Source organism: Macaca mulatta, chromosome 15 (assembly GCF_049350105.2).
Source record: "Macaca mulatta isolate MMU2019108-1 chromosome 15, T2T-MMU8v2.0, whole genome shotgun sequence".
NCBI lineage: Eukaryota > Metazoa > Chordata > Mammalia > Primates > Cercopithecidae > Macaca > Macaca mulatta.
Window position 1 is genome coordinate 6455579 of NC_133420.1, and position 14977 is coordinate 6470555.

Genomic DNA, 14977 nt, shown 5'->3' on the forward strand with positions numbered 1-14977 from the left:
AAAAGGGTGAAACAACAACAACAACAAAAACCAAGAAAACGGTGATGGCGAAGTCTGGGTTCTTCCCTCGGGAAGACACGAGAAGACAGGTGTGGGGTTGAGCACGGGCCACATACCTCATGTTGCTGGGATGTCCTGTCAACGTATAATCTTATTTATTTACTTATTTAGAGACAGGGTCTTGCCCTGTCACCCAGACTGAAGTGCAGTGGCACGACCACGACACGCTGCGGCCTCGGCCTCCCAGGCTCAGGTGATCCTCCCACCTCAGCCTCCCAAGCAGCTGGGACTAGTCATGCACCTTCACACCCGGCTAATTCTTCGTATTTTTTTGTAGAGATGGGTTTTGCCATGTTGCCCAGGCTGATCTTGAACTGCTGGGCTCAAGCAGTCCACCCCCGTTGGCCTCCCAAAATGTTGGGATTACAGGCATGAGCCACTGTGCCCAGCCTGTATAATTTTTTTTTTTTTTTTTTTTTTTTGAGACGGAGTCTCGCTCTGTCACCCAGGCTGGAGTGCGGTGGCCGGATCTCAGCTCACTGCAAGCTCCGCCTCCCGGGTTCACGCCATTCTCCTGCCTCAGCCTCCCGAGTAGCTGGGACTACAGGCGCCCGCCACCTCGCCCGGCTAGTTTTTTGTATTTTTTAGTAGAGACGGGGTTTCACCGTGTTAGCCAGGATGGTCTCGATCTCCTGACCTCGTGATCCGCCCGTCTCGGCCTCCCAAAGTGCTGGGATTACAGGCGTGAGCCACCGCGCCCGGCCGCCTGTATAATTTTTAAAGTGATAAATGAGGATGGTGCGAATATACAGAGAACATGTATTATGTATTTAACTCATCAACGAAGGAGCAGGTAGGATGATCACTGGCTGGGAGTGTGCCAGAGGAGCCCCTCGGCCTGGGCGCTAAAGATGAGGTCCTATCAGATCTTGCTAGACAAGGTCTAAAACTGGTTAATGCCCCCACGGGCCAAAGCCTCACTGTCTTTGGGATTGTCTTTTCTATAGAGAGAAATCTTTGCATGTTTCCTGGACAAAAGCTGACATGTATACCTGTAACTTGCCGGGGTCGGGTAGATGGCAGGTCAAAGTTGCGCCATCCTAGGTAAACAAGTGACTGCGGGGTGGTCCCTTGGCGTCAAGCGGGGAAGGACTTGTAGTCATCGTGTTGCTTAATTGCTAATTTCTTGCTAACTTCTTTCTTTCCTTTCTTTTTCTTTCTTTCCTTCCTTCCTTCCTTCCTTCCTTCTTTCCTTCCTTCCTTCCTTCCTTCTCTTTCTCTCTCTCTCTCTGTTTCTCTCTTTCTCTTTCTCTCTCTTTCTCTTTCTTTCTTTTTTCGTTTTCTTTTTCTTTTTTTTTGACGGAGTCTCGCCCTGTCGCCCAGGCTGGAGTACAGGTGCAATGGTGCAATCTCGGCTCATTGCAACTTCCACCTCCCCAGTTCAAGCGATTCTCCTGCCTCAGCCTCCTGAGTAGCTGGGATTACAGGTGCGCACCACCATGCCGAGTTAATTTTTGTATTTTTAGTAGGGATGGGATTTTGCCATGCTGGCCAGACTGGTCTCGAACCCCTGACCTCAGGTGATCCGCCCGCCCTGGCCTCCCAAAGTGCTGGGATTACAGCCACCATGCCCAGCCACTGACTTTTCTTAATGGCGTGCTCTGCACCTGGGCTTGCATTTCTCTGCTTTGTGGGCTTGTCCCCGCCTACCCACCTGGCTTCTCGCTGGTTCCTGAGCCTGGTAGACCTCCAATCTGCCCCTTTCTGACCAGAAGGGTGTTGCCGCCTGGCCGTATGAGGGCTGAGGCTGGGGGCTGGGGTAGACCTGCTGGGTCCCGGTGTGAGCTGTACAGGCTCTTAGCTGCTCAGGTTCCGGAACGTGAACACACATCCTCTTGGGTGCGATCAGCATGGCCCATCCATCTACCCTCCCCGACCCTGGCTGCCTTCTCTCTGCTTCCAGCCGTTTCCTGTGGCCAAATGCCATGGACCCCTCAATGGTCAGGGTTCCTGGATGAGGGGGCGGCCCGGGAGTTGGGCCTGGTGACCTCTAGCATCTGGGCCTGGAGGGAGGGGACCCCTCCATCTGAGGGCTGTGCCTCTGTGTGGTGAGTGCCCGGGAAATGGAGCTGCCACCATGGGCAGTGTCTGCTGTGGGTCCCAGTGGCTGGAGGCCGGGGCAGCCTGTGTTTGGTAACCACTCCAGCTGGGGCATCAGGAGTCCTGGCCTGTCCCTCCCAGCCAGGCAGTGGGAGACACCCGTAGGCAGCAGAATCTGAGCCCACAGTGGGGGATTTGCAGACCCTGATGGGGTTTAGGGGCATTCAAGGGGTGGAGGCAGAAGAGGAGCCGCTTATCGGGCATTATTCCTCCTCCCCCAGCCGCCAAGGGAGCGTCTGTCCATTCTAGTATGTAACAGAGCCAGTGGGCCCTTGTCCCCACCCTATGATGGTGCAGAACAAACTGTGGCCTCAGGCCAGGGCATCCTGGGGTGACATCCTCCCCTTTCACCTTCCCCCGGGCCAACCCCTGACCCCTGCACCCACAGTCTCTCAGGGAATGACTGTGTTGGGGGGCTTCCCGGATGCAGAGAAGGCTCTGGTCAGCTGGCAGATCCCTAGACAGCCATGTCTGGCGGGAGGGATGAGCAGGGGAGGGCTGAAGCCTGGAGACCAGCGGGCTGGTAGGGACGTGCCCAGGGCTCTGAGGGTCCCCTCACGGCTCTGTGATCACTGGCTGTGTTTCCCACGCCCTTCACCCGGGAGTGTCCTGCCGCCCCAGCTGGCACCTTTGAGACCCGATGGGGCTAAGCGTGTGGTGCTGGAGTCCAGCCTTGCCAGGGAGGATCAAGCAGGGCTTGGCCTTCTCGGGACTGGACCAGATGAGTCAAGGTAGGGTGGCATCCCCCACCCGGCCCCAGTGTGGAGCTGACCCTCAGGGAGGGAAGAGGGATGGGGCCTGGGTCTGGCCCTGCCTTCTGGAAAGAAGCGCCTGCTGCCAGTTTTGCAATTGCCATTCCCGAGCCAAGCCGTAGAAGTTGGGTGTTTGTATTTATGGTCTTTATTTTTCATGTCGGTAATTACCTTTTATGGCCCCGGCTTAAAGGCAGCCCAGCCGGCTCCAGGGCCTCCCCGTGATCCCAGAGCCGAGTGCAGGCCTCCCCGCCTCCCGCCTTTTTTCCCTCTTTTACACAAGATTCTTCAGTGTTTCAAAAGAGCTTTGGGGAGATTTGGGTTTTGTGGTTAAGATTCTCACACTGGAGCACGAGGACAATTATGTGCAGCTTTTATTTGGCCCCCAGGATTCTTACTACATTATCCGTATTTCCTTTAATTTGTGGGATTTCTAGTAAATGGGCTTAAAAATAGGTCTGGGCATGCCGCCAGGGCAGATGCGGGCAGCCAGCATCTCTGCGTCCCTGTCTCATGGCAGAGTGGGGTCACCCTGCATCCTTTGGCCCTGTGCCTCCTGCAGGTCCCCCAAGTTGGCTCCCCGTGCACCCTGAGGAGGGGACAGGGTGCAGCTCCTCTCTTCTGGTCAGGACATCGGGGTGGGTCTTGGCTGCAGTTGGGTTAGGGTTGAGGAGTTGGGGTCCTTTTGACAGGGGGAGGTGGGGACTCTTCAGGGGACTCTGATGGAGGCCAGGCTGAGCGGAAAGCTGGGGACTCTGGGTGACATGATTGTGGGCCACACGGACACACACAGAGGCCCAACAGTCCCCATGTAGCCAGCAGCCCTGCCCAAGGCAGACTGTCCTGTCCTTGTCATGGTAGAGAGGACCCAGGCCAGCCCTATGGAGGGTGTCCCTGCAACCGGCTGGGAAGTCCCAGCCTGCAGCCTGCTCAGGTCCCCTGCTGGACCTGCCAACCTGGACGCATTGCTGGAGAAGGGACTTGCCTTTTGTTTAATGTCTAGCCGACTTTGACAATCCCCCTCCCCGCCCCGGGCTCCCTGAGTGGACCACACACCCAAGGAGGCGGCCCCAGGTGGAATTTCGCAACCAGAGTGCAGGTCACTCCCCTTGGGCTGCTGCTGTCCACTGTCTCAGGAGCACCAGATCTGGGCTCTGAGGCTTCTCGCGCAGCCCCCGTGCCAGCTTCTCTCTGGAGGTGCTGACCTGGCATGTCCTGGGGCCCCGCTCCGGGAGGACTGGTGCTCGCATCTGGACACCAAGCATGGCTGTGCCCCTTGCTTAGCTCTGCGGGCCCCTGTGCAGCTCTAGCCTGGGCACCTTTGGCCTTAGCCTTGAGGGTGTCCCAGTCCCGGGGAATGGCCCTGCTCCTGGGCGTGCTGGATGGCAGTTTTGCCCTCAGACGTCCCAGCTGAATCTTCTTCTCCAGGGACCCTGTGATTGTTTCTGTGCTGCCCACAGGGATTGGGGCCGTCTTAGGCTCTGATGTGGGTTCCAGATCACGCTTCTCCCCTGCCCCTGACCCAGCAACTTCCCTCTACAGCCCCCACGCTGCCTCTCCCTGCAGACAGGAGGGCCAGGCCCAGGGGCCAGAGTCATGCCTCCCACACCCGGGCCTCTGCTGCCCATCCGGGGGCCGTGCTATCCACTGGGCTGGGGTGGTGGTCAGGAGACCATCCTGCCCTGGGCCCTGCGTCCCCTTCATGGCTTGGGCTCTGCCCAGGACTTTCGTCCAATTCCACGCCTCAGCGTGAGGCATTGCCTGAAGCGTGCGGGTGGGGGCTTTTCCGAACCGCCAGTGCTGCGTGAGTTGAATCTTGTCCTTTTTTCAACTTTGATTTTAGATTCAGAGATATGTGTACAGGTTTGTCACCTGGGTGCATGGTGCGATGCTGAGGTGGGTTGCGATTGAGCTTGCCACTCAGGTGGTAAGCATGGTACCCGGTGGGTCGGTTTTCAGCCTCTGCCCTCCTCCCTCCCTCATCCTGTTGTCCCTAGAGTCTGTCATTCCCATGTTTATGTCCGTGTGTATCCAACGTCCCATCTTTCTGAAGAGCTGAGAAAGCCCAGGTCCCAGACGGGAATGTCCAAGGGGTAAAACATGGATGGCCAGGGCCCTGGGGAGCCTCCGGAGCCCCCTCCTAAGCAGGTGCCTGCAGCTTCCGCCGGAGACCCCTGAAGATGTGATCCCAGGTCCCTGGCTGGAAAGGGCCTGGGCCAGGCACTGGGAGCCCGTGGGGACCGGGCAGGGCAGGGTGGAGCAGGGATGGAGGCGACCGTGAGGTGCTGCCAGTGTCTGCCCTGCAGTTCGCCCTCTGGGGCAAAGGCGAGGCGAGGTTGGTGACCCCAATGACATAGCCTGGGTTCCCTGCTGCCCAACTCCAGGCAGAGGTGGCACCGGCAGCACCCTTGCCAGGGCCCAGAGGCGTGTGGCTCCAGGCATTGATGGGCGCCCCCCCCCCCGCCCCCAGCGGCTGATGTAGTGTTTCTGTGTCGCTCTGATTTACATGAGAGTTTTAAGCATAATTAGAAATGCAGGGGAGCTTTGTGTCTTACCTCGCCTCGACTATTTATGGCATGATATGCAGATGAGGAGAGCTATGAATATTAACCATGAGAGTGTGCCGCGAAGTCGCCGTCTCTAATGGGCTGGGTGACCAGCGGCGGGGCCCAGCACACTCCAGACCGCCTCCCAGTGCCCACCTCTGACCGCCGGTGCCTGGGATCCGACAGCTTCCACAACCCCCGGCCCCAGTAGTGATGATCAGGTCACAGCTGCCCCAGGCCATCAAGAGAGGGGGTGAGCAAGCAAGGAGGGTCCTTCCCCTCCCGGCCGCTCCGCCTGGGCAGCCTCAATCTCAGCTTCCACCCGGCCACCCGGTGCCGGGGAGACCCTGCCGCGGCCCTGGGGGAGGAGGGGGCCCTGCGCTGGAGCTGGCGCTGGCGCTGGCTTTTTAAGTTATTAAACTGTGCCCGAGGGAGACGCTCTTCAAGCTTACGTTATTTAAATTACAAATACGGGTGAGGGAGATTGTTGGCTCTTTCAAAACACAGCTTAATTCTCTGGAAACCTTCTAGAATGTTTTGTGGTGTGAGGGAGCATCGCACGGTGTGTGAACCCAGTGGGTCTGTTGGCTAGGGCGGGTCCACGGGGTGGGTCTGGAGGCTCAACAGGAGCTGTGCCAGCCCCACCTATCCCTCCCCACCCTGCGACTCACTCTCTTCCTCTGAGCCATCCCTGTTGCCAGTCTGTGCCGTGTTTGTCCCCCAAGTCCTCACCCAGAAGAAAGTCAGAATATCCTGCAAGCGAAGGTTAGAGATGAGCGTGTCGCTGGCCAGGGGCCGTGCCTCAGGGGAGCCGTGGCTGCCTGGGTCATTCCCTGTAAGCGCAGGGCTCAGCTCAGTCACACAGGCCCCTGGACCAGACCCTCGGGCCAACACCATGGGCACCCCACAAGGCCCTATCGGACGCAGAGCCTGCTGCTGCTGTGCTGGGAGCGTCCTCCCAGCCCTCCCACGAAATACTGGCTGCTGGAGACCCACCCTGGGTGTGGGGGCTAGGGGCTGTGCTATCCAGAGGCCCCCTGCCGTGTCCCTGGCTTTGACCCCAGAGGAAGGGCTGATACACGGAGTTGTGGATTTGCAGGTCCTGGAGTACTGCTCTTCTCCATCTGGGAAGAAAGCTTCCCAGGCAGATGTTCATTAGTGCAGTTATTGCCGGCTCTCACGGCTGATGCTGGCCCCGGCTTGTGGTCTGGGGTAGAAGCCGCCTAGGGACCCTGCTGAATGGAGGGAGCCCGGCCTGGGCCCAGCCCTGCACGGCTCTCCTCTGCCTCCCAGGCTGGGGCAACAGTGACAGTCCCAGGGGGCCCGTCAGCCCGGAGACTCCCCGCACCTCTGTGACCCTGAAGCTGGGAGCCTGTGTGCCCCTTTCCTGGTGCAACTCTCCTCTCTGCTGCAGAGTCCTTGGGGCCCCGGCAGGGTCGTCGCTACCTGGGGTCTGCTGGGCAGGGCCAGGCCTCCCCTCTGGCTCTTGTGACTTGATGACCAGAGACCACCCAGGAAGGATGACGGCTAGGGGCCTGGCCCAGCTGCCTCCCGACTGTGAGGTCTCAGTTTCCTCATCTGCGTGTCCAGTAGTGGGGAGGTGAGCACACGGCACACGCCATCCTGGCTTGTGTGGGGGCCTCGGGGTTGGGGGGAGTTCCTGGCCACCGAGGGCACTGGCCCGGAGCTCCTGCATCTCATCTGCGTGGAGCTGGTGGTTCCATTAGCGGCCAGGCCTCCAGGCGGCCCAGCTCTGCTTTCTGGTGTCTTAAAAGTTTAATGCAAACCTGAAGGCTAAGCTGGTGCCACGCCCAGCTCCCTGGGGCCCTGGCACATCCGGAGCTGGTTAGCCTCTACCCTCTGCCAGGGTTAACCTCCGGGGCCCCTGCCACCCCCTTGTCCTCCCTAGGGCCCCTCTTCTGAAGGTATGGGGTCCAAGCAAGTCCTCCTGGAGCCTGCACTGTGTGGGACAGGGAAGGCGTTGCTCCCAGGCGGGCAGAGTCCACCGAGAAGCAGCCTCCAGGCGGTGTTCGTGTTTGTGACACCCCGTGTGCGCCTGCTGACTCCAGAGCAGCTGGTACAGCAGGCCCGCCCCATCCCCACACCATCTCACGCTCCAGGAGCACCTTCCATTGACCTTTTAGGAAATGTCCTCACTTACTGCCAGGCGGTCTCACCAGGGGCCGGGGCTGGGGGTAGAGGGGCTCTCCCCTCCGCAGAACATTTCCCGTGTCCCACCTCTCTCCTTCCTCTACCACGTGTTTAATGGCTGTGCATTTGCCGAGGTCCAGAACCTCTTATTAGATTGGTGAAATTAAATCCTGCAAGATAATTTAATTTAATTTAATTTCTCTCGCCTCCCTTCCCCTTGCTTGTAGTGATCCTGCAGAAATTCAGTGCTGCATTCCTCTAGTTTACTGTGCTGGGCTTAGGAAGTGCTTTACAATCTGGAGGTGGAGGGGGCAGGGTTTCTGGGGACTCTGGGCGAGGCCCTCAGACCATGGAGCTGCCTGGCTGGGCCCCGGGAAAGGGGCTCCTCCTGTTGGGCTGCCTGATTGGTCCCTGTCCCTGTCCTCTGGCCTGGGGGATGCTTTCAGGGGTCTTCTACCTGCCGGAGCCTCTGCTGCTGGACACTAGATGCCAGGACCCAGGTGCCCTGGCCTGGCACCAACCTGGTAACCTGTGTTCTTGTGTGAATCCTGCCAGGATGACACTCAGGCAGGGGGGTCATTCTGGAGACACTGCCCCAACCCCTGTGTGTGCATCAGGCTGCGGTTCCAGTGAGCCCCTGTCCTCCCCGTGGGCTCCTCTCACCCACCGGCAGGTTGCTGGGCATGAGGCTCATCACGGTCGGCAACCCCTAACCCCAGGGCAAGCCTGGCCTGAATCTCAGCCTTCCTCAAGTGAGGCTCTGCAGAGAGGAGACCTCCCGCCCTTCCCTGCCGCAGCTACCCGTATTTTCTTATTCCTCAGGGAGGCTTGTGGGCTCAGAGGAACCCAGCCTCCTCTGTGTGTGTCTGTGTGGGGTGGGGCACCCAAGGCTGGCACAGCTGCAGGGACTGGACTCGGGCCTTGGGTCATCTACAGAGGTTTTCCAAAGTGGGTTCCGTTCTGATGAAGGGCATTTTGAGAGCAAGGGTCGTTGGTGCCACAATCCTGAGGATGGCCGGGGTAAACAAAGTTGGCGACCTCTGATTTTCTGCCTGGCTCTGCAGAACTCTCCATAAGTGAATGAGTGTGGTGAATCTCACCGAGGAGGGGAAACAATAGGAGGTTTGGGCTTGGGAAGCAAAGTGGTGGGGAAACTGAGTCATCAGAGAATCTGCAGGGGAGGGTGGAGAGGCCCTGGTGTCTGAGGAGGGCTTGGCCCTGCCCTCCTCAGCAGATAGCCCTGCTCATGTCCCTGGGCCCACGTGGGCCCTCGGCCCCCTCCTGTCTGGCAGTAGGAGGGTCAGTCCCCACGTGTCCGCTTTCCTGGCCCTGGGGGCGTGAGCCAAGCCTTTATTTTATTCTTTTCTCCTAAAGTTCAGCTTTGTTCTTGAGCCTTCCAAGAAAGCAACCTAAAACCAGCTCCTGTCCGGCTCTCAGCAGGCTGGGCCGTGGGGCTGCAGCCTCACCGGGCAGGTGGCCTGAGGACAAGCCAGCAAGAGCTCCAGTTGTCCTCGATCCCCAGGGACCACACGGCCCCATCACCTTCAAAGGGAATAATGGTCCCTTCTCTGGGAGAGCTGGTCTGGCCCCCAGCCCTGGGGCTCCCGTTCCTGAGGTGTGGATGCAGGCCGAACTGGGCAGGGCGCTAAGACGGCCACCTGGATGCCCAGCTGAGAGCTGCTCTCCTGCCCAGGTCACAGCAGGTCGCAGGCATCACCGGCTTACTGTGTGCGAGGCTCCAGCCGCGGGCTTCACAAACATTGTTTCATTCACCCCCAGGAACCATCTGAGGGTAAATTATAACCCCAGTTCGCAGCTCAGCATCTGAGGCTGCGGCGTCCTTACAGGAAGTGGCTGGTGCCCACGGGACCTAGGATTTCAACCTGGCCAACAGGCCAGGACCCTCTTGCTGCTGGAAGGGCCAGGCTGAGAGCCTACACTGTCCCTTGTTCTCTCTGTCAGCCCTGGCTGCTGGCCTGCGCAGCCCAGGCTCTTGGGACCCCCAGGAGCCGGTGCACTGTGCTGGCCTCTGCCTGTCCCCTCTTTTGGTACAAGAGCCCCTGTATGATTCAGACATCCCTACTCCCGTCCTTGGGGTGAAGTTGCCCCAACAGAAGCCATGGGCTCTCTGGGAGGCTCCTGGTGGTGGGCGCAGTGGGTCTGTGAAGGGAGCTGTTTAGGGGCCTCTGCCCTCTGTGCTGTGTTGCTGTGTTGCACAGGCCCCTCTCTTGCACCTCCCTGCCCGGGCTGTGTCCAGCATTCAGCCCTTGCCGAGCTTCTGAGGGCACTTGGCAGACTTCCTGGAGGAGGCGGCAACTAAGTGGGGACCTGAGGGTGGAGGGTGTGGCGGGGAGGGTGACAGCTGGGCCCTGCATCTCCTGGCCCCGGGGAGCCCAGCTCTTCTGCGTGGCCAAGTGGGGATGTTTCTGTAAACGCCCCCATCCCAGTCTCCCGGAGTCGTCACCAGCCCCTCGTAGGAGGCAGAAAACACTAGGCACGAAGCCACCTCCACGGGCCTTTGCCGGCAGCTTCCCCGCACCTGGATCTCTTCCCGTCCCCATTCAGCGGCTTTTTGTCTGGTCTGGAGAAACTGAACCCACAGTGTGTGACTAGGGAGGAACCAGATGGCCCTCTCTCTGGTCTCCGGATGCCTCAGAGGGACGCCGGGAGTGAGGGGCAGGGCGCTGTCCCCTTGCCTCCCACCAGGCCTGTGCGGGCCGCCTCCGCATCCTGCTACCAGGGTTACAGTGGTGGAGGTAGCTGGCCAGGCAGGAGGGGGCTCACCTCAACGGCCTCGAGCCTGGACCCTTCTTTTGGGTGGAATGTTCTCTTCCTGGGGGTCACCGCCAGTGGCAGGGAAACTGAGGCTGCGCAATCCAGAGGTCGGCCTCAGGGCCTCACTTAGCCAGGGTGGTGTGAGCCCAGGAGGGAAGTGCACATTCTCTGAGGCACCCCGGGGCCACCACAAGTCCTGCACAGCAGCCCTTTCCCAGGAAAAGGCTCAATAACGGTCAGATGCTGTGGACCCCTTGGGCAGGAGGTGCAGCTGATGTCAGCTGAGAAGTGGGGCCGCCAGGAGCCTGTGTGGCCGCAGCCCGGAGTGTGCGGGAGGAGTGGGGCGGCTGCCTTGCCCTCTGCTGGGATCTCTCCGGCGGGGCTGCCCCTTCCGGCTCCTGGTTGCCCGGCCACAAAGTCGCTCTTTTCTTAAAGTGCCAGGAGGGCGCTGGGAGTGGGATGGGGAGGGGTGCTGGGGCTGGACTCCTGGGCCTGCCGCCTGGGCAGAGGACACAGCTCTGAGGCCGCCAGGACCTGGGGTGCTGCCTCGCCCACCCGCTGCCTGCCGTTTCTGTGCCTCTCTTCGCCCTCTGCTGTACCTCCCCTCCCCTTCCCTGGCTCCCCTATCTGTCCTGACCCCTTGCCCCCCTCCCCCAGCGCCTCTGCCCATTCCCCGCCCGCGGTGGAGGAGTTCAGCTCTGCCAGCTCTGCAGACTGTTTGGAATAGTTTAAATGCTTTGACACTGGGGCTGTCCTGGAAGGCCGGGAGGCAGTTTACTGGGTAATTCATATGCAAAACTGCACCATAAATTTCTAGGCTGTCTCAGTTGCCGTGGCACCGGGAAGCATTTCTCCACTACTGTACAGTATTTCTGCCATCTTTGTTTGCATTGCAGTGAGTCATCAAAAGTCTGTCTCGTACCAGCACCCGGGGCCGCGCATTCCTCTGGCACCAACACTCCACTGTTTTTAAAGCCGGGGCTGGGAGCTGGCATTTACTTCGGCTCCCAAATCAAAGGCGGCTATTCATTCCCGAGCCGCCGGAACGTTCGTCTGCATCCGGCCCCTTCATTGAGATGCGGTGCGCTGCCCGGGAGGGCCGGCCTGGGTGCAGCTGAGCTGCGGCCGCGAGCCCAGCGCCCAGGCGCTCTGCCCTCCTCCTCCTTCTCCTCCTCCTCCTCCTCCACCATCTCCTCCTCCTCCTCCTCCTCCTCCTTGCCGGCTCCCTGCGCCCTCCCCGCCCCAGGGCTCCCGCTCCGTTTGCTGCATTCGCGGAGCAGCTGGGCAGGCGGGCTGCGTGCGGGAAGCCTGTCCTGCCAGGCGGAGCGGGCAGTGCCGGCCGGCGGCCGCAGCGGCGGAAGGTAGGTCTTCCCGACCGGCCGGCAACTTCTCCGCAGCGGGGGCACTGCGGGCCGCCCCCGGCGCGCGTCCACCTGCCCAGCTCCAGGCGCGGTGGCTCCGCCCTCCTCCCGCCGCCCGGCGCCTCTGCGGCCGCCCGCACTTTCCTCCCGCGGGACACAGCGGCCTTTGTGCGGCCCTGCGGAGTTGGGCCGGCGCCTTCTGGGCCGCCCCCGCCCCCCTCCGGAGTGCGCACCAGATAAACAGCGGCGCCCTCCCCAGCTCCCAGCCCCGGGGTCCGGGCAGCCCAGCGAGGGCTGGGACCCCTGTAGTCACCTGGGTTGGGGCCGGGCCGTCGGGATTGGCCCGCGAGGGGAGCGAGGCGAGCGGGGTGGGGGGCGTCCGCGAGTGGGGTTGCGACAGGCTTCCCAACTCCTGCTCTGGCGGCGGCTCGGGAACCTGGGTCTGGTCCGAGCCGGGAGAACACCGGAGAACGGAGCGGGCGCGCCCAGGGTGGTCTCTCTGCTCGGGGGAGGAGTGGACGCGGCTTCAGCGGACTTCCCGGCACCACCAGCCCCTCCCCACCTGCCCGGGAGGCTCGGGGGGACGAGGGGACACTGGCCCGCCTTCCCCCCAGGGGCCCTCTGTGAGGCTGCTCAGAGGGAAGAGAGAAAAAGCAAACCGCAAACTGCACAGCTCCAAAGACCCCCTCCCTCCTTCCTTCCCTCTTTCCCCACGGCTCCGGCGCGGCCCCTCCCGGGAGCTCCTGTGCGGGCTGGAACTTTTTTGAGGGAAGGATAGTGGCTGCAGACCTGCTCAGAGGCGCCCCCGTCTTCCCCGACATCCCCCCAGCTCCTGTCCCGGGGCAGGTTCAGGCCTGCGCTCCTCCTGCCTGCTGAGCCCGAGTCGCTAACAGCAGCCCCCTGGGAGTGGTGGGGCCGCTCTTCTGCCGGGCAGCGCCCCGGGGGTCTGCAGCGGTGCTGGCCGGGTCCTCTTGCTCCTCTGCCAGGGCGTCTGGGAGACCCCGGGTCCCTTCTCTGGAGTGTCCCAGCGGGGAGGGGTGGGGAAGGGTGTGTGGGGAAGGCTCGCTCTTTGTAAGCCTGTGGCAGGAGGGGGCGGGTGTGGGAATGGCCCCTTGAGCGGGGAGCCTTGGACCTGGAGGAACTGACCACGTGCCTCCTGCCCCCACAGATGAGCCCCTCTAGGGCCGCCCCGCGCTGAGAGCCCAGCCCCGCCGCTGCCCGCCCGCCATGTCTCAGATGCTGCACATCGAGATCCCCAACTTCGGGAACACAGTGCTGGGCTGCCTGAACGAGCAGCGCCTGCTGGGCCTCTACTGCGATGTGTCCATCGTGGTCAAGGGCCAGGCCTTCAAGGCCCACCGGGCGGTGCTGGCCGCCAGCAGCCTCTACTTCCGCGACCTGTTCAGCGGCAACAGCAAGAACGCCTTCGAGCTGCCCGGCTCGGTGCCGCCCGCCTGCTTCCAGCAGATCCTGTCCTTCTGCTACACCGGCAGGCTCACCATGACGGCCAGCGAGCAGCTCGTGGTCATGTACACGGCCGGCTTCCTGCAGATCCAGCACATCGTGGAGCGCGGCACCGACCTCATGTTCAAGGTGAGCTCGCCCCACTGCGACTCGCAGACCGCTGTGATCGAGGACGCCGGCTCCGAGCCCCAGAGCCCCTGCAACCAGCTGCAGCCGGCCGCCGCCGCCGCCCCCTACGTCGTGTCCCCCTCGGTGCCCATCCCGCTGCTGACCCGCGTAAAGCATGAAGCCATGGAGCTGCCACCGGCCGGCCCAGGCCTGGCCCCCAAGCGTCCGCTGGAGACGGGGCCCCGGGACGGCGTGGCGGTGGCCGCAGGGGCTGCGGTGGCGGCGGGTGCAGCCCCTCTCAAACTGCCCCGAGTCTCCTACTACGGGGTGCCCAGCCTGGCCACCCTCATCCCCGGCATCCAGCAGATGCCCTACCCCCAGGGGGAGCGGACCAGTCCGGGCGCCAGCAGTCTGCCCACCACCGACAGCCCCACCTCGTACCACAATGAGGAGGACGAGGAGGACGACGAGGCCTACGACACCATGGTGGAGGAGCAGTACGGCCAGATGTACATCAAGGCCTCTGGCAGCTATGCAGGTAATGCGCGATGGGGTGGAGCCCCACACCACCTGGCTGGGAAGCAGGGCATGCCTGGGACCAGGGCAGCTTAGGAGGCCGCTGGGCTGGAGGCTTGCGGGGCCACAGGGGAGCCCCCCACCAAGCCTGGAGGAGGTGGCAGAACTCTGTTCACCAGGGAGTTCAGACTTGGTCCTGGATGAGACAGGAACTCCTGGGAGACTGCCAGCCTGTAGGAAGGGTCTTGTCTCCACTGGATAGATGAGGAAACTCAGGCGTCTGTGGCCCAGGGACCTGCCCGAGAACTCATATTCCCCATCTGTGAAGGGCCTGGCGCCACAAGGTGTCCAGGAGGACCCGCCTACTTCCCCTTTAACCTCACCTGGCGAGGTCCAGAGGCTCCCCTGAACTCCGCCCCTTTGCCACCACCTCTCCAGGCCCCACAGCAGGGACGGGCCAGTAAGTGCCCGCTGCGCTGAGCCGAGTGAGTGGCCGTCCTCCCTCCTCCCCCTTCCTTTCTTTCAAGAAGGGCTGCTCCCCCTCCTGGGACCCGCAAACCCAGGTTGCCCTAATTTGAGATTCCTGGGTTACAGCCTCTGGAGACTGTTCAGGCTTTGCTGGGCAGAGTCCCACAGTTGGTGCCCAGAATCGGGTGTCCCTGCAACCTGACTGTGTGTCTGGGCTGGCCGCCTGGCTGGTCTGCATGCAGGGCCTGTGTGCAGTGGCCTGGGCCTGGGTGGGGGCGCATAGTGCCAGCAGCGGGCAGGTGGTGGGCCCCGAGGGGCAGCATGGGGACTCCACCCCACCACACATATCCTCATGCCCTGATGGGACTCCCCCCCGCCCTTCCCCTCCTGCAGTGCTGGTTGGGGGCAGAGGGGGCCAGGACCACCCACCAGCTCGGACCCCTAGGTCAGCTGGGTCCCTGTGCAGCATGTGCCACCACAGCCAGAACAGCGAGGTAGCCTCTGCTTTGGCCAACCTGGCTCCCTCTCCGCCTGCAGGAGAAGCCACTGCTTTGGCAGCAGGTGCTCTGGGCTCCGTGGTATCTTCCTGAGAACTCCGCACTTTATTTAAATGTATATTGCTGTGTTTGCATGAATCCTACAGAATGCCAGCTCACAGGCCATCTAGATCTGGGCT

At 61.7% G+C, this 14977-nt stretch overlaps 1 protein-coding gene across 19 annotated transcripts in view; it reads left to right on the plus strand.

Annotated features, from left to right (window-relative positions):
- Positions 1–14977, plus strand: part of NACC2 (NACC family member 2) — a 113088-nt gene that overhangs the window by 36332 nt on the left and 61779 nt on the right. For 7 of the 19 annotated variants that reach the window (XR_013404645.1, XR_013404646.1, XM_077965562.1 and 4 more), the window contains exon 2: positions 12914–13855. Coding sequence is in view for 16 of the 19 variants with exons in the window: in XM_077965562.1 (XP_077821688.1) it covers positions 12973–13855 (883 nt within the window). In the remaining 3 variants the exon portion in view is untranslated. 19 annotated transcript variants of the gene reach the window in all.